We start from the raw sequence: 23,563 nt of genomic DNA on the forward strand, positions 1-23,563 counted from the left end.
GGGCTGCTGCTGGTGGTGATGAGGATCCAGTGGGGGTGAGGATAGTGTGCATGGGGACCCCTTGATTGAGAGTCTCATTTTAGACTTTGGGGATTACACAAGGATGAGGTGAGAGTCCGGGGGGCGGGAGGTAATAGAGCCCCCCCCCCCCCCCCCCCCCCCCCCCCCCAGCCCATCAAGTCAATTTGTGTCAGAAATCAGGAATGCGGTCAAATATCTCTGCAGCTGCTCAGTCTAACTGGGGAATGGTCAGGGACACTCAACCACCACCCTCCATCATCCCCCCTAACTACCCTATTACCTCTCTTATTTCCCTGCTCCCGCTGTCTATATTTCCATCTGTCCATGGGGGACGGGATGGAAAAAAGCCTTGTATTTCTGTTCAGAATAGATGTGTGTTCAAGTTTGTGTATATGAAAATTAATGTGGTATGTGTGTCCAGCTATGTGTGATTTGTGTTCATTGTAATGTGACGGAGACCAACAGTCTGTTACCATGGATGTAATCAATCACAGAAAATAATTTGGCATGCCTCCATCCTCCAAGGGTATAAAGACCGTGTGATACAATGTGCGTCCAGTCCTGTAAAAATGAACCGTGTTCTGTGTGTAAGTGTTTGTCACATATAGAAAGACAAAGAGTGTGTGTGAGTCCAGCTGGATTGTCTGGTACTTGGTTGTGATTCCAGCTGCTGCAGAGGATTTTTCTTAATGGTTTTCCGATTCATTTTCCCTGTTGTCTCTACCTCTGGGAACCAAATTGTCTCTATATCTCTGGATCTAAACACAGGGCACAGGAAACACATGATATGGGCAATAAAGTGGTGGAAGTTAAGGATGTTACGGCATGTAGCGGTACACAAAGACTTAGGCTTGTGAAATACCACATAGTTCTTGCAGATAAGCAAGAGAGGAGGCATTGAGTAACAAAGGGAAAATGGAGGGATTTACAGTAACGGGCGAGGACAAGCAGCAGAACATGCAGTCAGCTAATAATGAGAGGATGTTGTGAAAGAGTGAGATTGGTGGGAGCCAAAGGAGAAGGACTTGTGTAGGAGTAAGAGACAAGGAGACAGACTGACTGACAGTTTCAGACACTGGTTAGATGTGAGATTAATCCCTGGAGACAGACTGAGGGGGAGGGTCAAAGGTCAGTGAGACTTTTCTGCAGCTGGACTGCAGTCAGGTAGGGGGCATGTGTGGTTACTCACTGACATTTTTATCTTTCAGAATCTTAGAAGCATTGTGCTGCAGCTGTGGGAATATTGTGTTAAATCCAGTTTGTGGTGTCGATACAGGGTGTGAGAAAGCTGTTAAATGTGCTTGGATATCAACTCTGGCTTACTCAGACTCTTTTTTTGTGTGCTGTAAATGGCTTTCAGTGTGCTTTGTCTCACATTTCTCTCTGCGTTTTCCACATGTGTTGCACTGTGCTCGTTGCAGAGAAAAATGACTTAATACTCAATTTGAATTAATTCGCAAGTGAAATAAATGGCGCCTGTGTGTTGTCATTGCAGGCTGGCAAGGTGATGCAGTGCTGGCACTTCTGGCTGGGCCTGGTCCTGGTGCCTACTGCGTGTTTACTCAAAGACTTTGCTTGGACAGCGTAAGTAGAACACATTTAATGTAAATACATGGGAAATCCATACAGAGACTTTTTAACTTAACCGAAAACGTTTATATAACCCATGTTGAGTCTCTGTCAACACTTATACACACACTTTGTGTTATGAATCACATGTGTCTGCAAAGTAAAACACTCAAATGTTCCTTCATGGGTCTGACGAGATTTCTGTCTTGCAGCACACGTCGCACTGTGAGGAAGTCTCTTCTCGAGGAGGTGCAGGAGTTGGAGGCTCGGGCTGTAGACCCGGGAGCAGCTGTACTTAGGGATGCCAGTGGCCGCAGGTATACACAGTGTACTGCAGTTCTTTACAGGATCCCACCTGTTAATTCGTCAGATTTTATTTTTGTCATCTGTCAGTTTATTTCATTAATTTTTGTTTTGTTTATCATTTTTCATTATGGTTTTATCCAAGGGTTATTAAAATAGCTTGAGTGCATACTGCTTTAGAAATAATACATTATGATTTATATTATCACTTTATGATACTCTACATGCGCAAATTCAGTATCAAACTGTATAGTGATATTATGTTCAGTGGCCACTTTATTAGGTACATACTCCAATACAACAGCTCAGTCATAAATTTCTTTACAAGCATGATAATGTTCAGTTTTGGTTTCAGAGAGAGTATTACTTATATTATTGTGGTTGTAGATTTGAGAGGCATTTCCAGTGCCCTGGAAGAGCAGTTGAAACCCATGTCACTGTGTTGTGTTTAATGCAATGCCAGCAAAGATTATGATCTCAATAATAGACAATACTGAATCAAGCTTCACACAAGCAGAATACGCAGCTCTCGTGTTGGGCTGCATTAGATTGTGCATGTGTGCCTAATAAAGTGGCCAGGCAGTGTATGTGGTCTGTGCGTGTGATGGTGTTTCTAACCCCCTGGTGGCACCGTCCACAGGGCCAAAGCCAAAGCTGAGGTCCCGCCGTAGCACCAGAGCTGTCACGTGCTCACACAGGTAGTTTCTGGGTTTGCGCTGTCCCCCTGTGTGAACTATGACCTCGAATGACCTTTGTGCCCCACTGCAGGCTGTTTAGGGGTGACCCTGGTTTGTCTTCCATTAACTGAGTTCATATACCTCTCTTTCTGTTTGCCTGCTAATCACTCCTTTTCTTTTGTTCTCAATATTTATTTCTCTCCTATTTTTTTCATCCCTCCATCTCTGGGTTGCCTCATAGGTGGATCAATTTGAACTGCTGTACAGACCTGGTGTGTTTTCTGGATTTGTCTGTAATTCTCTCGCTGTGATTTAGCTGTCTGTACAGTGTCACTTGAGCTGTGTTAGAAGCAGTTATAGAGCAAATATTTACTTAGGATTGTAGAGGTTTGACTATTTTTTTTTTAGCATTTGTGAAAAGCAACAAAGTACATTCACTCAAGTACCGTACTCAAATGTGTTGAGGTACTTTGACTGTACTTGACTATTTCATTTTATGCTATTTTATATCTCAACTTCCATGCATTTAAGAGGATACTTTGTTACCAGACCACATTTGTTTGATGGGTTTAGTTCCAACATATTTTGCAAGAATTCAGATACAAAACATCCACAACTAAAAATTGGGGTTGTTAACAATGGAAACACTACCCAGCAGCAGTACAGTGTCTATAAGATTTTCAGAAAGGGTCCATTCTGCATGATGAGTGCTTTTACTTACTTACTTAATTACTTTTTATTTTTGCATAGGGGTATTGATACTAACAAAGGACCAGAGTACATTTACCACCAGTGTTTGCTGGTAAGGATGAGAAATTGTTTGTTTAATATTGGGTTAATATGACTCACTGTAATAAAGAGTCAGATGTGAGTGAGTCACCAACACAAGCTGCTTTCTCAGAGGTGTTTTGTCCTTGAATAGTTCGGTATGTTTTCACACTGGGGAGGGAAGGGTGGGTAACCACACTGTGGCCCCCGACCCCAAAGCAAGGCCCCGTCCTGGACTGACCCTGGTTTAAACCCAGAAAAAGTAGGTCTGGATCCTGGGGCCCTTTCCATTTAGAATAAGAGAAGTAAAGTAGCTACGGGCAAAGAGGCAATGGAGCAAAATGCAAACGAGCACATCTGTGTTTTTAGTTCCTGGGGTAGGCATGGGAACGGAGTGGAAAGGTAAAGTACAGGAGCGCCTCGAGGGAATAGTTCAAACGAGGCACATCCTTGGACCTTTTTGAATCAGAAGGCAGTCATGTACTTATTAACAAACATCTTATTTTTTGGGCCAAAGACCTGTTGAGCAAGTTTCAGAGCCATTCACTTTAAAAAACAACAAAACAAAACTTTAGCGAAGGTTCCCAACAATCATACAGTATTAAGATTTTCCTAACTGCCTGATCCAAATTTTAACCATGGGAAGGATGTCTTTAGTCCGTAACTACTCTGTTGGTGATCATAAGAGCCAGGCAAACCCCTCTTGTGTAAATTTAATGCTCCATTTGAAGATAAATTTTCAGAAAGCGACTTTCTGACGCAATCACTGGTTCAGGTGTCCTTGCTTTCCTGTCCAACTCCTCTGCCTAATGACTTTAATGACTGAAATGATGTGACAAGACTGGCGAGAAGTATCACACTAAATAAGTGTGTGTGTGTGTGCATGCATTTGTGTGCAATATCTGGAAAGGGCTTAGTTATTTTTGGTCAGAGGAGGAGAGGAGCCGTGACGGCGTGTGGTCTCAGAACAGAGGATCCAGTCTTCTTCTTGGAAAGAGGGGGAAGAGGAGGAGAGCAGAGTGGAGGGGGGTGGGGAACAGTTTACTGTGGATGTCCTGTTACCCTCCAGCCATTTTATGACTTACTGTGGGGTTAAATTGGATGTCAGGAGCAGTCAGTATCAAATCCACCTCCTACCAACTTTCTGGTCCTAAATCCACTTGGTTAGCTCATTGATCTGTGTGTTTCTATGTTATTTTGTTAAGGAGGAATTTACTTTTGGCTTGTATTCTTCAGTCTTTCGCTCAAGGACAGCTGAAAGTTAAAGGACTGTATTTAATCACTCTGCTACCTTAAGTCTGTGGGCATTTACATAGATAGAAAGATATTCTGAGCTATCTCAAAAAGCAGTCACATCTGCCATTGCTGATAACTGAAAGCAAAAATGTGGCAAAAACACTGAGAAATATGTACTCTAATTTGAAAAATATATATATTCCCCGGTGCTAGTAACAGTGTTGTGTAGGTGTGTGAGTAGTGGAGATTCTCTGTTTAGTTACCAGTAACTGAGTGATTATGTGCCCTCATGGTGGAGTAACTGATCTCACTTTACCTTCTCCGCAGTCTAAACGAACGGGCCCATCTGCTGACAAGAGTCTTTAGGAAAACACCTTCAAGTATAGGACGCTCAAACTCAGTGCAGCAGACTGTGTCACGTGAGTGTCCCTCTCCAATCACACGAAACTATAAGGTTCACTATAAGGTTATGCAAGTCCTGCTTCAATACAGACCTTAAAATGTCTGCTTTAAGTCTTTCTCCCAACCCTCTCATTGTATGAAACAAAGTCTTAAAAACACATGTTAAAGTTCACAATCAATGCGTGCTCTGCCAATTAGAACTAAGGATTTAGACAAAGAGGAGAAAACGGTGTGTTTAGCTATGTTTTCTTTCTTTCTTGCAGACTCTGATTTATTTCATTTGTTTGTTGGCTTATGTGTGATTTTAAAATCTTGGAAATCATGCAGAGAGTAAATGGAGAGAGAAAACAACTTTGTTCAATGTTTAGACATAACAAATTGACAAATGGATTCTGTATGTAGACCCCTGTACGTAGTTGGGAAATGCAATATAGCAGTCCTGTAATGAATACCACCTCTGTGAAACTCAATTCAGCTTATGGTTATTATTTTAGGCAGTGGTTTGTGGCTTCATCCAAAGTAAATAAGTAAAGTGTTATTGTACTGCACTGAAGTACATCCTCCAGAGTTCAGCATTCCTTCCTCTTGTCTCTCGCTACAGACGGCTACGCCTTCTCTCAGGAGGAGCACGGCGTGGTGTCCCAATCCCAGGTAGTGCGCTCCTACGACACCACCCGCCAACGCCCCAGCCTCTAGCCCCACCCCTGACCGAGGCTTCGGCTCACCGTGGCAACGGTTGTCTAGGCGACAGCGGAGACAGACTCAAACGACACCCTCGCGCTGGGTGACCGACCCCTGCTGTGGCCTTACTGGGACTGTGACCTGACCCCTGGCTGGGGATGGGGGTCACGGTCAGGTGTGGAGGCTGTTGCTGGTGTGTGGAGGACTGAGATGAGAGAAAGGGACTAAGCCAACCTAATGGAATAAACATTCTTCAAACTCACTCAAGCTGCACAAGCATCAGCTATCATATCCACGCACAGACCTGACAAGTCAAACTCAGAGACTGCTGCTCATATCTGCATACCCGACATGCTGGGTTTGTTCATGCCACTGTGTGTTTATGTTTATGTGTAAGTGTGCGCGTGCGTGCGTGTGTTCATTCCAGTGCGTCTGTATCTGCCTGTGCATGTGTGTCTGCACGCATTGGCGCTCCTGTGTTTGTGTGCATGTGCGTGTCAATCGCGTGTGTGTTCGCTTCCACGGTTCCCTCTCGTCTCTCTCGTGAGCTGGGTTTAACTAATCTGTCATCACATGCTGACACGGCATGACGAGGGGACGTCAAAATAAACACACTCACACGCGCGCATGCTGGTGCATTCCTCTAAAAGAGGGGAGGGAAGGAAGCAAAGAGCAAGGACCGCTGGAGACCTGCACCCCAGGTACAGCCCCTACCCCCATCCCACCTCCTGTCCCATCGCAGCACCAAGCCTCACTGCCAAACATCACAGGGATGCCAATGAGGCAGAACGCTCACGCCAAACTGGACCACTACCCTGCTGCAACCCCTCCAACACCACTGGGACCTCCTCTTGCTGATTTCTTTCTTCCTATCATCTCCATCTCCTCCTGCAGTCTGCAGGTCTCCTCCTCCTCTGTGGCACATCTCTCTCTCTCTCTCTCTCTCTCTCTCTCTCTCTCTCTCTCTTTAAAAAAACCCACTTTGTTTCCTGTTGTTCCTCACCACTAATGTTTTTCCTGATGCCACCTGGCATTAGAGCTTCCTCCTTCAGTTCTGTTTGATTTCCATTCTTCACTGGACTGTTTCTTTTCTCTCTTTTTTTTATTAAACTGGGCATTTAAGTGTATGTGTTTATATATTTTTTTTTCTTTTTCATTAATGCCTGTTTTTGTACTCATACGCGGAGACATATCTTAGAGGGAATATTTTACTTGAACTAGTGCTAATAGGCGTCCATACAGAAGGGATCCGATTGAGACACTCGCCGGGATCGTGTGTTTTTCTGGCCCTGAGATTTGTCTGAATGTAGAGTCCATTGTCTGTGTGCTCTGTGTTGAGGACACTCTTGTTCAGGAATGCAAGACTGAAAGGGTCGAGGAGGGGGGTTGTCCATATGAGTCCTAATCATTAAATCTAATCAGTCCATGGCCTGACTAAATGTCTCCGTCTCTTGATTGTAAGCTGCCCACTTGATGGGTGGAATTTGGTTTACATTTTATGCTCAAAATGGATCAGAAAAAGCTTGATTTGTACATGAGATGCGTATATTGCCAGAATCAAACCTCTCCCACGCTCCCTCTTTAAGCTCAGGAGACTCCGTGTAGACAGACCATTAACCGATTAATAACCCCCCCCACGACCTCCAGCCCCACCCACCAGCACACAGGAGTCCAACTGGAGATCCCGTTCCCACCCACCTTCCTGGATGCTGCCCAGCCCAAACCGAGTACAGCTGCTCCAGTAAGGAGAATCCATCAGACCACGGGTGAGCAGGAGCCAGAGAGCCATTTATGCTTTTCAACTCCTCCCCAGTGACTCCCAGCGGCCCGCTCCGCTTTCCACATTAGTGTAGCTGAGTTTCTGGAGGAGCCTGCCAAAACTACACCTCCACAGCGCTATGTCGTTTAAACTGTCCATTGTTGTGGTTTATTGTTCCTCATCTACGTGAGTCAGATGGTGTGACAGGTTTTCGTTCTGCCCTCTGTGGGTGGTAGAGCCGTCTCTGGACGGGTGTAATTAGTGTTTAAGTATGAGAGCGTTTGTGTTTCGAGGGGAATTCAAGAGGCAGCTCTGTGCGCAAAAATCCATTCACCACACATTTGTTTTTTGTTAACCAAGTTTCCAAGTGTGTATATGTAAATATCATTTATCCAGTGGGGCAAAGGTAACAAAAAAAAACAGTCAAAACACTGCATTCTGTTTAAAAGTTTATTTTTCTAGATTTCATATGAAAAAATGCCACTCCTGCATAAAATTGGACCATTTTTCATACATGATTTTACAGGTTATTTCGACACACGCAAGCTGCCGACTGTATCTCACAGACCTCGTGCTTGGAGTGCAGATGAGGTACACAAACATGCTGGTTTCAGTATTATGGGACATCTCAAGCTGCACGCTCAGTGGAGCAGCACATTCCTCAAGTTGCATGTTACTGAGTTACCAATGACCCAGCTGCACAACAGCACACAGAACGGCTGAAAATAAAAATAAATGCAACTTTAACTCCCCGCCCTCCCAGATTAACAACTAATAAGCACCACTTCTGTACCTTTCTTAAGTGGAAAACAATGACTCAAAGCTGCCCTGGAGCTGCCTGTGCCCTCTGCTAACGCACCGAACTGTGTTTAACACACACACACACACCTCACAGGAGAGAAGTGAAGGGGGGGCGGTTGGCGGAGTTCTTGCTGTATAATTAACTCTGCAGTCTTCAGAGAACTGCCTCTCACTCCTTCTCTGTCACACACACACACACACACACACTCTTGTCAGATACATTAACCGCCAGCCTTGTGTGAATATTTAAATTTTTTCAGAGTCTGTGTTTCCACTCAAGCCAGTTAGAGTTTTTTTTTTTTTTAGGGTCTTTTTTCTTTTTGGGTGGTGGGATGGGGGGGCGGTGAATGAGGGTGGAGCGTCACAGTCCATGTCCTGTGTTCACTTCATTAGAGTTTAAATGATCTACAGGGAGATCGCGACTGCCTTTCACATCACGCCACCTGCATTTCCCATTACACGCAGTTCGCTCACATCCCTCCACACTTCACACTAACTCACACACATACAGTACAAACATCTTTTCACAAGCTTTCCTGTCTCATACTTTCAACACAAACAAACTTATACTGTATTGTATAAACCACTTCCAACCATTCACAAGTGCAGATGTGCACATGGCATGAAAACACAGCATGTGGTCATAGGGTTTTTTTTTTTTTTTACTTGAATATCCATTTTTCATACTTCACGGCTACAAATCATGCAATCATTCCATACATCACTCATTCCAGCACCTATAAGCCAACAAATATTTTTCCCACTCTCACATACACATTCATGCAAACGCAGACACGTGCACAGTCTTTCTTTGAGCCGCAGGCTGCGCTGAACTGGGAATTATCACCCATCTGGGCTGTTTAACCCTCCAGCCTATTTGTCAAGACAGAAACTTTTTGTTATGCATCCGTCTCACCCCGTCCTAGGCTGAGCTTAGCTCATTTAAACCTGCCAAGAGATCATATGATACACTAAACAGACACACATCGCACACAATAGCAGGGCAGGCCCCGCTGCCTCAGTGGCTTTATGAGTCCTTCATGTGAGTCTGACTCCCTGCCGCTCTTTTTCCACTCTGGCAGCGTCTCCACCCCCCCCAACCCCCCCAAAAAAAGGTCTCTGGCACAGCCCTCACAGGTTAAACTTCACAACAAAGTGGCAGAGTGGTCTGCAGCTTGGCCCCTCATCACACAGTCACTGGAGGATATTTCTGGTCACTGGTGATGCTGGACCCACTGGTGGGAGGAGGGCAGGGGGACTGGAGGGGTCTGTACCCTCCCTGAGTGGGGTCCAGGAAGGCTGGGGTAGGGGACACAGGGTGGGCATAGCCGATGTACTGCGGGTGCAGAAACTGTCCCTGGTGAGGCATGATTTGCGTGGCCTGCTGGCAGTTGAGTACGGAGAAGTTAGTGGGCATGTTGACGAAGACGCTGGCATCAGGGGGCAGGCAGCAGGAGGCCTGAGCTCGCATGAGGGCAGGGGGGGCGGGACGGGGTGCGGCAGGCGGGGCAGAGGAGCTAGATGAAGTGGCTGTGCTGGACTGGCGGGACGATGAACCTCTGGAGGTCCCTGCACTGGCCATCATAGGGATGGTTTCCAATAGGCGACCACCGCTCGCTCCGCCTCCTGTCGCACCGCCTGATGACAGTTCCTGCTTGGGCCGGAGGCAGCGGCAGCAGCACACAGCAACCACAGAACCCACCAGGATGAAAGCTACGAACACGGATCCCACGATCAGGAACGGCACATAGATGGGCACTGCAGAGAGAGATGGAAAAGACACGTTCACATTTTCAAAGAAACAGCTATCAGACCTGCTTTTGTAGCAAAAGACTGACGTTTAAGTTGAACATTAAAGCAGTGCCGCTTCACATGCTCACACTCTTGTTCCTCTGCATGGGCAAAACTCCCACATGCGAGTGGAGATGAGGTAAGACAGTGAAACAAAAGGCTGAGCAGAGAAGTGTTTGGACATGAGTAAAAGAATGAGAGAGGTGCACTGGGATCGAGTCCCCAGGGAGTCCCAGGCTCTCATTAGCGGTTATTAACTTTGTTTTGATCTGTTTTAATCCTCAGCACCCTGCTGTGTCCCCAACCTCCTCGACCCTGCAGACCTTTGTGTGTGTGTGTGTGTGGGTGTGTGTGTGTTTGCATGGGTGACATTCTTAAGGCTGGCTGCCAGCAGATATTTGTGACCCTGCTTTTTTTTTTTTTTCTTCAGCTTTTTATGACCAACCCTTTGAAAATAAGTTACTCAAGCTGAACTACAGTACTTGGCTTCTGCTTAAAGAAGGGTATTAAAGTTGACTGATTTAATGTAGCTGAATGGGAGGTTATTCAGCTCTTTAAATCAAAGGAGTAAGCCAGTTCCTTCTCCCTGACCTTTTCTTTCTTTTTGTTTAAAACAGCAAGTCAGGCTGGAAAGAACACACTTGCGTAACTATTCCACCTATCAGGAATGTCATTTGTTGGGTCAAACAGTATGGGCGTTATTAAAAAGGTATTTTATTCATTTATATATTTTTATATTTGAAGCTCTGAGCTCGAGTGAGCAGGAGGAGTTCCAACAGCTTTGAAACATGATAATAACTTTCACTTGACCGTGAGGTACACAACATTTTGAGTACTTTAACAGTGAACAAATGAAAAACTAACAAGAAACTAGTTAACCAATGCACAAGTACTCGTCAGCACTCATCACTTTCCTTTAATGAGACACAAAAAGGGTATGTAACCGTAAGATAACAGGGTAACAAGGTATTATTTCTCTCAGTGTTATGTATCACCTCTTAGGATAACTAATTCAACTAGTTCAAGTAATTACTAATGAATGAATCGCAAATAACAATCACTTTTTTTTCTACCTTATTGTAAAGTGTTATATAACTTTCTTTCATAAAAATCTTCTACCTGCACCTTTTTCGGCCCAAATAAAGGAGGGACGGAGCGAATGTTTTTGGCAGACAAGAAGGGCGACAGGCGAGATGAGGTCGACTCTGAGGTGTTTTCCCTCACTTGTTCATTCCCATGCTCACTCACACAAACACCTTACGAACACAATAACGACCATGTTACATTACAAGTGATTAGTTGTGTTTTATTGTTCCCACAGGGTGTAGTTATTTTCCACTTTGAATGTGCCCGTGTGTTATGAGGTGTAACTGTATGCCAAAGAGAGAGAGGTGGCAACTGGCTCCAGTTTCCTTTTGTCTTCTTTGAAACACATCCACGCAGCCCTGAGAAACTTTTTCAAAAATACTCATCAAAAGTAGCAGGGCATTAAGAGGGATTACTGCATGAAAGCTGTTAAGAGCTGGAGGACATTCATTGGCTGAGGCATTTGGTCCAGGTGACAAAAGACGGAGACGAGTGGCAGAAGAGGCCGAGACACGGTGACATGAAACAAACCAGGACCTTCACCCTTTTCCCATTCACAAGAAGTGGTGTCAACTTCAGAGGCTAATGTACCTCACAGGCTACACGCCTTCTTGTAAACACGTTTTAATAGAAACTCTGTTATGGCAACACGTATATAAGTTACAAGTACAAAAATGTCTCAGGAAGCCTTTGGCTGCCCTCTTTTCCTGCACTTATAAGGCCTCCACCTCGACAACTTGGCTTCAACTCCCTTTTCCGCGTGGATGACGAAGATTAGTAATTGCCAACACTTTTGTCTTGTGTTATTTCATCCCTAATTTCATTGCAGAGATCCTTTCCACTGTACTGTAAATCAGTGGGGGAAACACTTCAGTTTAACAAATACAGTGGTGGAAAAACGTAAGCACAAATACCACGGCAGCAAATTAAAATACATCATTGCAAGTAAAGGTCCTACTCAAGTGAAAGTGTAAAAGTGTAACTCAAAAAAACCTTTTGACAATTGTGTAATTATATCATTAGATTTTTACTAATGCTTCAGTGGGTGAGCATCATTTTTGAGTTAGCTTTAACTGCTTTATATGCTGTTAGGTACCGTAGGTTAATCCAATGGTTCTCAAGCTGCTTTGAGCTAAATGCTAACCTCAGCATGCTAACATACTGTTTTTTGCAGGTAGCCTATCATGTTTAACATTTTGCTTGAGTGTTAACATGCTATCATTTGCTACTGAGCACCACAAGAACAGCTGAGGCTGACGTGAATATCCTTTTGAGGGCTTTTACTCATAAAACAGAGGGAATTAAAACAAACTTTATGATGATTGAGTATCAATAAAGTTATTACAGTCATCCTGTGGGCAGCATGAATATCTGTAGGCCCACTAAAGTTCATGGCAGTAAATCCAAAAACTCTCAAGACATTTCACTCAAAACCACAACTTAATGCCTTCCCCTCAGTTGATAACCAACCATCATTAGGATTCAGCCTGTAGGGATCACAAGTGTCTATAAGTTTTATGGAGATACATCCAATGGATGGTGACATATTTCAGTCCGTACCAAAGTGGTGGCCTGGCTGGTCAGCCAGGCCACCAGCATTGTCGCCCAAACAGTTAAGCCTCTGGCATGACTAAAAAATAAATTCTGACACACAAGTTTGTGCACTTTTTTTTTTTTTTTTTTTTGTATTTTTGAACATTTCTTAAAACGGGATCATCTCTCTTCGGAGAGCTTTCTTTATTGAACCGCTAACGACTCAAAGACATCTCAAATGTGACAAAAGGGTTCGGACTCTGCTTTTCTGAAATATCAGTGTGTAACTACTAACTACAGCTGTCAAATTCTGTCTGTCTGTAAAGTAGCATAAATGGAAAGAAAAGTACTTCAGGCTTGTACTGTAAGTCTACTTAGTTATGCTCCTCCGCCGAAGCAGATCTTGAAAACTCATTCTGTCAATTTCAGGCCTTAACTCTCTGTTGTAGTTTTTAAAAAATGACTTTATTGCTTTACTTCCTCCTATGTGTGATTTTCTGGTGCACATGCTGGTTGAAGCCCTCCTATTGTTGCCCGTCACTCTTCCACACCTGTTGCTGCAGTTGAGCTGTGGCAGCCATGTCTGCACTTAAGCTCTTGTTTTGGGCACAGTCATTGTGGCTGCGCTGGCCGGACTCTCCCTCGACTCCTCCTGCGACTATCCCACGGGCCTTCTCCAGTTCCTAAATACCATATGTTCCTTCATGTTGGGCACATTAATAATTTCCTGCCTGTTATCCACTGACATCACAGCAGAGTATCCTTCCCTGGATGATTAATAGGCTGCAAACGTAGGGAAAATGAATGAAATGCGCAAACTGAACCAGGCCTTGTATGAAAAAAAAAAAAAGCTTTTCTTTAAGTTATTTTGGCTGGAGGCCACTGAATGAAATGTATATACTACTTCCTGCAGTGATATGGCATGATAGTCTTAGCCAATGACAGATTATAGCTGGAGGTCCAGTGGAGGGCATGCAAACCTCCAGGGAAACATGAAGTAAGCCTGTGTTGCCTTTTTCTCTGATGTCCAGCATTTGCTCCGTTTGTCTGGAGTGCTGTTATCAACTCGTTGATCTTTTATCCAAGATATGATGCAGCTTCAAGGAGCTTTATGGTAGATTAATTTAAGGGAATGTGGGTGATGAGGAGCCAGTGAGAGGAGTTTGTACTGTTGCCTAATCCCCTTCATATTGTACATTTGGAAAAGTGGGTCATAATTTGCCTTTGGTAATGAGGCCTCTCTTAAATGCAGTTTCTATGTATGCACAGGAGTGTCTTGTTTAGAGCAGGTTAGCGTGTGAATCCCCCGAAAGCCCACAGACAGCAGAGAGGCTGCAGTGAGGGATTACAGCAGGAGTTTCATGATGGGAAAGGGACTCGACGAGCCTGGTAGGAAATGATACATAACGCGATTTGTGAGGCGTTTTTTATGAGCAGAGCTGTCAGCGCCTTTGGTGCGCCACTGTCCAAGATCCGGTCAAGTCCAAACCTGATCCTCGTGGGGACAGCATGATCTCTGAGCCCGGCCCCCTTCTTGCACTGTTACAGACCAGAACAAATAAGGCTATTTATAAGTGCAACGCGGCACAGTTTGCCATTTGTGAGAGCAGTTAAGTGGGTTTTTTTCTTTCTTTCTTTCTTTTCTGGAGGAGTCCGCTGCTGTCTCCTGTGCAGCTGTCGGTGCCAAGCGGGTCAGGCAGCAGATGAAGCTCTTAACAGGGAGATACTGTGGGGCTGGTGGGTTTATGAGAGGAAACCAAACCTTGTAACAGGTCTGCAATTTACTATCAAATTTAAGACATCCTGTGCAGGCACCCCGGGCATGGCGTCAACACGCTTATACACAATAAACCAGTTTTAAATAAATAAATTTGCAATCAAGCTTAATACCAAAGGTTTGGCAGATGCCAGCAGCAACACCACTAACCACTGAAGCAACAGGTCGGTAAAGTCAGTATTGTCTTTAACAAATTTCTCGGTGTTGTTCTGTGAAACAACGGAGACTAAGTAGAGGTTGCATTGCATTGTAGTTTGCCACTAACTGAACTATTTCTAATAATGTCTGATCATGATTATCAACATACACAACATCCGCAGTAGAAGTTGTTGAAACTGTAGAAGTTGTGGGCTCATACCTGCACCGGAGTCCTTGTTCTCCTTGTTCTCTGCCCCGGGCTCCTGAGCCTGCCGGTCGTTATCGCAGCTCCCCTGATCCAGCCGTGCGTCCGTGCTGGAGCAGCAGTAGCGGAGCTCGCATTTCCCGCAGCAGATGATCGCGTCCTGCCCGTCGATCTTCTCCGGACACTGGAACCCTTCTTTCCAAACACCTTGGGAGTCGTGCCAGCCGTGGCAAAACTCCCCACTGGCTTTAACGTCGATAATGACCAGGAACAGGGTCACAATCACGGTGACATACATCTGGAAACCTCCTCCCCACATCCTCAGCCAGGTGGCCCGCGGCCGCACGCTGGCGCAGCGAAATAGACAGAGAGGGTTCACTCCTGCGTCCACCTAACCTGGCGAGGGAGGTGATGAGGTGGATCGGAGCAATGCAGGGAGCTGAGGGGATGAAGTGAGGAGGCAACAAACCGCTTCGAAGCTGTCATTTGTTAGGGGAATCCCGTGCGTAATTCAGATCCAACTCGTCCAAAAGTGACTTCGCAGTGTAGGTGATTATCCGAGATGCTACTGAACATAAACTTGTCCCAGAAAATGATAGAGCCTTAAGGTTGACCTCCTCCAGAGCTCGAACTCCAGGACTAAACGATCTCCTGAGACTCCACGGAGAAGCTCTTCATGTCTCAATGTGACTCTTCAAATGACTTCCCGCAGGAGCGCACAGAAACCAACACTTGTAGCCTGACCCATGCCGCTGTCACCCCCGAGACCCCTCACCGCCAGCCCCGCGCTCAAAGATAACTTTTCAAACACTTGTGGCTTGGTCCTCATTGTTGGGCGTCATAAGTCTGCCAACCAAGTCTGGGTCAGTCCAGCGCGACTGAGCCAAAGCGCGCAGAGTCTCTCCAACTTTGCGTTAGACTGGAAGGGGCGTGTAAAAAGTCAAATGCAAACGCACAAGCATAGAGTAACAAACCCTCGGAATCACCACTGTCAACGTGCAGTAAAATACAACTTCCGGGTGAAAACCTTAAAATAGACCCCTAATAAAACAAATGCATGTTAAAATTTTATGGATAACTTTATTTTTTTAATTAGCCTAGTAAAGTGAAATTATTAAACAATTTTCAGAATTAATTTTATAGAAAATGTCAAATTTTCTCTAAAATAATTTCAGACCGGACATCAAGCTTACAACTTGAAGGAAATTCAGCTCTAGCCTATCATTCGTCGTTTCAGAATTCCTTTTCATTGTCGACTGGTCATGTTAGCTATAAATTATGTATACGTTTGCTGTGACTCACGCTTCATTTGTCAGGAAGATTAAGGACTCACCAAATTGTGCTTTTATTTTGAAAGCAAGGAACTTCTCCTCTTCTTTCCACTCAAATATTGTTGCTAACTTGTTCTCAACTCATTGTATGGGATATTTGCTTGAAACAATTGCCCCAAACTTCACTTAAGCTTTTTCAAACTGAGCTTTGTGTTGAAAGTCTGTCGGATTTCTACTGGTGAAGGTTTTTGTTTGGCGCTGCGGCTGTAACCCTCCCTCCTCTGCCAACACCAACAAGATTTACATGACGACAGCGCCATCTAGTGGCTCTGCCAGACTTGCGCGTTTCACAAACAGTATAACATTTTGCTGCGTAATATGTAAGCCTGCTTCTATTTTCTGATATAGAATGTTGTAATTATAATTTGTTTTAATTATATATTGTACTTTTACTGTGATTATATTTGCTAAACAATTCCTCTTCCACTTCAAAGCCTGGTTGGACTCCAGTACTTCAATTCCCATCATGCTCCGCCGTGAAGCGTTGTCCGTGGCAACAGCACAGGAAGTGGCGCGCAACTGTTGAAAAACCGTCACTCGACAAGCCAAGGAGATGATTTGGAGCTATTCAAATTCAGTATCCGTAAAATTATAAAGCTGCTGTACTCCTATAACTAATCGTGGCCTCGTTACTGAAAACGTAAGCGTTATTTTAATATTTGACTAGCAACACAGAGCTAACGTTGCTGCCGTTTAAGCTAGTTATGTTTTCTGGTGCATTAAACAAAGTGTGCACATGTGCATGGAAACAAAACAACCCTGTGTTTCTGCTTGAAAGCCACATTACTTATCATACTGTGTCTGAACAGATGTCGTTTGCTCGAGTGGGGCGTTCACAGCAACAACACACCAAAGGAAAAAGGCCTGTTCGTACCAAGAAGGCAGCAGCTCCTAAGAAAGAGTGGGTGGTGAGTAGTGAGAGCTAACCAGTTACAATTAAACAGCTTTGTCGTGATTTTTACTGTTTTGGCGACACATTCTGAACGCAGTAATTGTGCATCCAAGTTTAGGCAGACTTTTTGTTCAAGCTGAGAGGATGGTTCACTTAAGTTTGCTATGATCAATTGAAGTAATCTGTTATGTAGCTTTTCTTTTTAAAGCACCAAAGTGAAAGCAGCCCTCTCCTGCTGATTTCAGAGCACTGTCAGTGACCTGTCTGTCTACAAGCTGACACCCGCGGAGCTGGTGAGTTTTAGTGAGCTGACTGAATTAAATCGATTATTTCCCAGACCATATGTGCTTGTCTGATTGCTCGCCTCTCCTTCAGAGTCATCGACATGAGATTCACAAGTCCCACAACAAGGCTGCGGCTCAGTGGGAGCTGAGAGAGAAAGCCCTGAAGCGCCGTTTGAGACATGCTGGGAGCCCTGCACCTTTAGACCACGCCAGCCTCAGCATCATCAGGGAGGTATGCGTATATGTTACCTTGAGGGTCATGTTTTTGTTGTTTTAGAAGAAATATATTGTTCAACAGGAAAAAATCTATTTAAAGTGTAAATGTCACTGAAACTCCAAAATGATGGTGTTTTCTATGGCTGCAGGTGTTCTCTGACCAGCTGCTGCTACAGGATGTGCTAGCACGCTCTGACAGAGCCATGGCTGTGGTCAAAGACTTGTTTGGAGATGCGCCACGCAGGCAAACTGGTAGAAGCCACTTTTTCTCCATGTTGAACAAGATGTTTGGTTGTCCCGGAAGATTAGATGTTAATTAGTAAATGTTTCCCTTTATAATCAATAACATTTTTTAATGTTATTTTGTGGTTGCATACGGAGTATTCATGTGTTTTTTGCAGGGCACCCCAGTGTGACGATGGCCCCAAACTGTGACTCTGAGTCAGCGCTGCCTGTGCTCCAGAGACCAGATCCTCCAACTCAGTTGTCACTGCTCAGCCAGTCTATGATGGACCAACAGGTGTGTGTGTTTGTGTGTGTTTTCAAGATAATTTCATAGAGTTGTGGTTTGTTACTTACTGTCTTTACCAGCTTTCATCCATTAGTGTCTCGTCCTGGTTTTATGTTTTGTTTTTTTTTGCAGAACGATTGTGTTCTGTATTAACATGTTTGGATGTGTAAAATGGTTCTTCTCAGGCTCTTAATGAAGTAGAAGCTTCTGCGGAAGACTACGTCGATGAAGACACATGTCCTACTGGAAGTTCAGACTATCATATAATCCAGAGGTATTAAAACCTGCAAACCACAGTGTAAGAAACTGATGTGTGTTCTTTGTGATGGGGTTGGGATATGACATACGAAGATTTTGCTGATTGCTGCTTAGGTTTCAGATCCTGCTGACACCACTGCATTGCTTGTGATACTTTTCTGCCTCGTCCTCCTTTTCTTCTTCGCAGGGGTAATCTACGAAAAATGAAGGCACAGTCTCGGGGTGGATCGATCCAGCAACAGAAAGTCCATCTTCTCAACTCTGACCAGGCAGACAGAGATGATGTTCCTGTAACCCCCATCACATCAGGCAGAGCACCAGACCAAACAGGTAATGAGATGAGAAGGTGAGCTCTGAAGAAGAACAGCTGTTTAAAAAAATATTTATTTCCTGCAGTCATCACAAATAAAAAAAATATACTTTTTAATGAAGCCTGAAGTCCTTCCCCCCCCCACATACAAACTCAACCTGCATTGTTTCAGCTCTCAATGCGACAGTGGCTGTCCAGCGTGTTCGGTCCAGTCAAAGTCAGTCAGAGGAGGGCAAGGAGGAATCGTCTGTCCTGGTTTCTCAGGTCTTGAACCCCGAGCAGCCACTCCACCACTTGGGTAATATCTCTACCTTTTATGGTGTTTTGATGTGTCAAAATGTCATCATATGAGCTGCCCAAGAAGAGAAGAAGAAATCAGTGATTTTTTTCTAATGTTCTGTGTGTTTTTCAGGTAGCACCAGAAACGGTACCACCAAGACCAGGAAGTGTGTTTCTCGTAGTTTGGAGCTGAATGGCTCCTCTGTTGCCTCTCTCAGTGGGGACCAGTCCAGCCTAGGCCTGTTGCAGGCCATGCTGGATCAGGTGGAGGCAGACTTGGACACGGTGACTCCTGACACTGAAGCAGCTTCATCACAGAGTCAGAAGCAGCACAGAAAACAAGGCCTCACTGGATTCTCTGTCGCCTTGGTGTCCACTCTGGGACGTTTAGTGCACCTCCTCAAGCAGGTGCAGTAGTTTATTCAACTTTTAATATTCCCTTTCATGCCCGCAAAGCAGAACTGAGAGATCTAAACCAATACAACATGCTTTGTGAAGTCCTCAGCTGTAATACAAATTGTAGTAAGAGACCTGCAAAACCTGCTAAATAAACTGTTATTGTCCTTTTGGGGCTATTTAAATAGTCAAGACTTTAGATGTCAGATTGTGAAAATTAGTCCTCTGACATCCATTGAATTTCACTGTCTGTAGAAGGAAGAGGAGGCCCGCAAAGAGGCTCAGGAGAGGAGAAGACTGGAGGAGGAGTTGGGAGAGCAGCGCAGGCTGATTGATGCTCTCACTGCTGAGACAATGACTCTGAGAGAGGAGGCAACCGCCCTGCAAGTGAGACAAAGCGTCCCACACGGTCTGACGCTGGTTTATTGTTCAAGTTCCTAAGGAACTGTTAAATCCTGATATATTTCTTTTCTCTTTGGTTCCTCTCAGGTCGGGTTGCAGCAGCAGACAGCAGAGTTTGAGCAGAAGTTGGACACAGTGGTGTTGGTGATGGGTGGACTGGGTCTACTGGAGGCAGACACTGACCCACACCGAGACTCTGATGTCAAAGCTGCAGGTTAATACACTGTGTGTGTGTGTGTGTGTGTGTGTGTGTGTGTCTGCATGCATTAATATTCATATAGCATATAGTGAATATTCTGGTTGGTATTTTGGCAGTTGGTCCTTCTGCACCAGTTTCTGAGCGAGATCCTGAACAACTACGAGCTTCTGGTCCTCCTGCTGTGTTGCTCTCGCCCCCTCGACAGAGAGACAACTGGCAGCAAAATCCTGGTAACAGCCTGCTTTTTTAGAAAAACATCTGATTTCAGATAACATTAGTATTGAGCTTCACTTTTCTGCCCATCTGTTTCATTTAAAGCAAGATGATCTTCGTTGTTTTAGGATGGCGCCTCCATCACTTTGATTCTGATTTTGTAAGAATGTATTTATTCATTTCCCACAAACAGTTCAGAAAAAAAGTTCTGATAAAAGCTTTCATTCCAACTTAACCTTCAACATGAAATATTTCCACACACAATTAACAAAATTAATAACAGGAAATGGAAATATACCTTGAGATGTGAGATGATGGGATGGTGTCATGCCATCTTACTCAGTTGGCTTCCTCCCTCAGCCGCTCATCCTGTGCTACCAGGCCAGGAGCTTCGTCCTCTGGACACCCCACGTTCGTATGAGGACATCCAGGCCCACAGCTCGGCCTCCAGCCTCACCAGCCTTCCTCTCACCAGCCAGCCCTCCATTTCCTCATTATCGCTGACCTCTGACCTTCTCAGCCCACATCTCTCTCCAGAGGCCATTCTGGCTGAGATCGCTCAGCTGAGTAGACAGAACGAGCTGATCAAGGCCCAGCTCAGCCAGGCTAAGGGCCGCGGGTCAGGGATCAGAGAGTCACCCAACAGCACCAACGGGCAGAGAAGGTCGAGTTCAGGCAGCACAGGAAGAGTCACACCACAGAGTGGTGGAGAGAAGAGGACGTCAGTTCCCAGCAGCACAGGGAGAAGGAGTCTGCATGTCCAGGCTAATGAAGAGGAGCAACTGACTGATCAGGTGGGATTAAAGCTCCCAAGGTGACCTCCCCGTGTGAGTTAAGAAGATGCATTCATAGATCTTAGTTTGTAAATAAAGTTTGCCACAACATAAGAGAATAAAATATGGTTTTTTATGTACTTGAAAAGTGTTGGGCTGGAAGAGATTTCTCTGCTTGTTCTGCCAAATCTACTGAAATGTTCCTCATATGTAGACCAGTAAACCTTCCTTCTGTAATCATGCAAAATTCATTCTGTGTCAGATACAAACCCACGTTGTCCCAGTATTGAGGCTTCATTTTTCTCTGTCTTCTTGTCCAGGTAACATCACCCAACACCCTCCCTGTGAGCAGTGTGGAACAGCGCCTCCTGGAGCTAAACAGACAAAGTGCAGCAGCGAGGGGTCGACTGCTGGAGCTCATCGATCAACAGAAGCAAAGCCTCTCAGCCAAAGTTTCTCCCTCTGATTCCCCCATCCCTCCTTCTGCCTTCAGCCCACAGTCAGCTGGTATGGTGACTCAGTCTGACATGTCTGTGTAATTTCCTGTAAAAAAACAAAAAAATCATTGTATCATACTATTCGCAGGTGGAGGAGGGAGTCCAGATGTGTGTGTGCTGCGACCTGAACGGGAGCTTCCATCACACTCTGGTGTTGGTGCTGAAAAACGGTGAGTAGCTGTGACCAATCCAGTCCTGAGAATATGACTACATGTGGTCAAAATAAACCAAAAATGTATGCGTATCATCTATGACATTAGTATTTAATGATTAGAAACGCTGCAGTAAAACAACTTGAAAATTATCATGAATACTTGGAGGACAAGAAAGTAATGGAAGATGTATTTCAACAACGAAATAAGAAAAAAATAGAAACTTTCCCCTCTGAAGCAACCTTTTAGGCCATTTGGTTATAGATTTGAGTTTACAAGGTGTACTTGAATGCACCATGAAGACCCTGTTGTTGTATTTCAGAGAGTCTTCTGTTGATGTGTTTATCACTCATGTTCATATGGCTGCGATGGCAACAATATGATTTATCATCATGCATCTTTTTACATTCATTATGCCCTTTTATTATATTTCAGATATGCTGGATCTGAAGTGTCTTCTCACAGCCTTAGAGAAGAAACAAAGGATGGCAGAACACAGGTACACAGACACACACAAGTTCTGACAGGCCAGCCTGCCCAGTGGGCTGCAAGGCCACCGCCAGCAATGTGGGGATAAAATTGTAGGGAAAAAGATTAAATTGCTGGCCGCAGAACTCTTGACTTTGGAACAGCCCATCTGCTCTGTTTAAAGTGTAAATGGGGCACAGGAAGTGGTGTTCGCTGTCGTTACATCGCCCCGGCTCCATGTGTAATGTCAGAGCTCAAGTGGGAAATCAAATGAAGGTCACAGGAAGTGGTGGTGAAATACTCAACTTTACTACTTGGATCTAAAAGTCTGTGACTCATTTTCTTTTCCCACCACAGGTGGAGAAACGGAGAGAGCGAGAGGGGTGGTTCGCCTTGTCCACTCATGTGAGATGACAAGAAGAGGAGTCGACATGAGGACATCTTAAAACCGATCGCTTGTTTTGTATTTTATCCATGTATTTTTAAATGGCTGAATTAAATGTTGATTTTTTATAATGAACTTTCTTTCTCCTCACTGTTTATGTAAAGGAATCTGTAGAAAACCTTTTGAATATTATAGATGCTAATCATATTTATTCATTAAAGTTGATGAAACGTTGTGCCTGAATGGTGTTTATTCTTTAACCGGGTTTATCCTCCCCTCCACAAAGTGAAGCAAGCACACTCAAGCGCTCACAGAAGCGGCCTGAGTGTGAAGCTGAAGTGCAGGAAATCTGCGCAAGCCACCGTACATTTGAGGCTGAGGGGGAAAAGAAACTAGCAGGCAGGCGAAACTCAACCATCACAAAAAATAGAAATAAAGGATTACATGAAGGACTTGGACATAGACATGGAGATAAAAACAAAAAAAAGTTATTAAATTGAACCTGAAAGTGAGTGATTGCAGTGCGCACTTTGAGCTTGATTGTAACACAGTGTACTAACCATTGTCAGGTTTTTCCTCCGCCAGCAGACAAAGCTGCAATTATGAAACCTGAATACTTTTGTTGGTATTTTTCTGCCCCAACAATCATCTCACTTTCTTGCTTTTCTTTAAAGGCTCACACAAACAGTTGAACTGTGATTTCTAACTTGTCTCCAGGTACTTTCTCCCCAGTTTGTAATCTACTTTTCACTTTACTGTAAGCTGGCAGCATCTCGACAAACCTGCGCGCGTTGTTTTGTGTTTGCAGGAGTAAATTGTTGCACTGCAGTCCAAAGTCAGCAGATGGCAACCAGGAGTCAATCATGAGAGAGAAACTGAACGCCTGTCAAGTGATGAACACTGGCATCCTCTGCAAATGAAATGTTATTTAGTCACATTATTCATGGAGAAACTGAACTGAAATTGTTATCTGCACATATGGACTTTGGTTTTGAGGCCTTTTCTACTAGAAGGAAACGCACATTAACTTCAACAGGACACTGAAACTGAAACAGTGAAACATTTAAATTCAGCCATCGGTCATTTTACTTTTACATCAGCGGTTTGTTGGCGGCGTGACACTGGAGGCCTCCTATAAACTGCTTATGTCGTGGTTTGAAGTCAAGGAGTGGAAACTGGAAGACAAATCCCGTGCAACAGGGGGCAGCATGAGGACCCATTTCACTGCAGACGTTTTGGCTTATGGCAGG

General features: G+C 44.5%; 3 protein-coding genes across 9 annotated transcripts in view; 2 read left to right on the forward strand and 1 right to left on the reverse strand.

The window, feature by feature from the left end:
* The window catches only part of atp8a2 (ATPase phospholipid transporting 8A2), a 43,940-nt gene extending 36,849 nt beyond the window's left edge, over positions 1 to 7,091 (forward strand). For all 7 annotated transcript variants that reach the window (XM_046370651.1, XM_046370653.1, XM_046370654.1 and 4 more), the window contains 4 exons: positions 1,517 to 1,605; positions 1,803 to 1,907; positions 4,902 to 4,993; positions 5,578 to 7,091. In XM_046370651.1, coding sequence (XP_046226607.1) covers positions 1,517 to 1,605; positions 1,803 to 1,907; positions 4,902 to 4,993; positions 5,578 to 5,672 — 381 coding nt within the window. In that variant the 3' untranslated portion in view covers positions 5,673 to 7,091. The remainder of the gene's footprint in view (positions 1 to 1,516; positions 1,606 to 1,802; positions 1,908 to 4,901; positions 4,994 to 5,577) is intronic.
* Positions 7,092 to 8,552: 1,461 nt separating this feature from the next.
* Positions 8,553 to 15,699, reverse strand: LOC124049265 (protein shisa-2). Its single transcript, XM_046370658.1, has 2 exons — positions 14,763 to 15,699; positions 8,553 to 9,975 (listed from the first exon to the last, which is right to left on the reverse strand). The coding sequence occupies exons 1-2, from the start codon at positions 15,064 to 15,066 to the stop codon at positions 9,404 to 9,406; spliced, it is 876 nt and encodes a 291-aa protein (XP_046226614.1). The 5' UTR covers positions 15,067 to 15,699; the 3' UTR covers positions 8,553 to 9,403.
* An 858-nt stretch (positions 15,700 to 16,557) lies between these two features.
* On the forward strand, positions 16,558 to 22,547 carry spice1 (spindle and centriole associated protein 1). Its single transcript, XM_046370657.1, has 18 exons — positions 16,558 to 16,718; positions 16,888 to 16,986; positions 17,216 to 17,263; positions 17,346 to 17,486; positions 17,620 to 17,722; positions 17,872 to 17,990; positions 18,167 to 18,255; positions 18,427 to 18,569; positions 18,722 to 18,847; positions 18,962 to 19,236; positions 19,480 to 19,611; positions 19,714 to 19,840; positions 19,942 to 20,055; positions 20,399 to 20,832; positions 21,132 to 21,318; positions 21,397 to 21,478; positions 21,896 to 21,959; positions 22,286 to 22,547. Exons 2-18 carry the CDS (start codon positions 16,888 to 16,890, stop codon positions 22,340 to 22,342), a joined length of 2,340 nt encoding a protein of 779 aa, XP_046226613.1. The 5' UTR covers positions 16,558 to 16,718; the 3' UTR covers positions 22,343 to 22,547.
* The last annotated feature ends 1,016 nt before the right edge of the window (positions 22,548 to 23,563 follow it).

The sequence above is a fragment of the Scatophagus argus genome, chromosome 18 (genome assembly GCF_020382885.2).
Source record: "Scatophagus argus isolate fScaArg1 chromosome 18, fScaArg1.pri, whole genome shotgun sequence".
In the NCBI taxonomy this organism is placed as follows: Eukaryota; Metazoa; Chordata; class Actinopteri; family Scatophagidae; genus Scatophagus; species Scatophagus argus.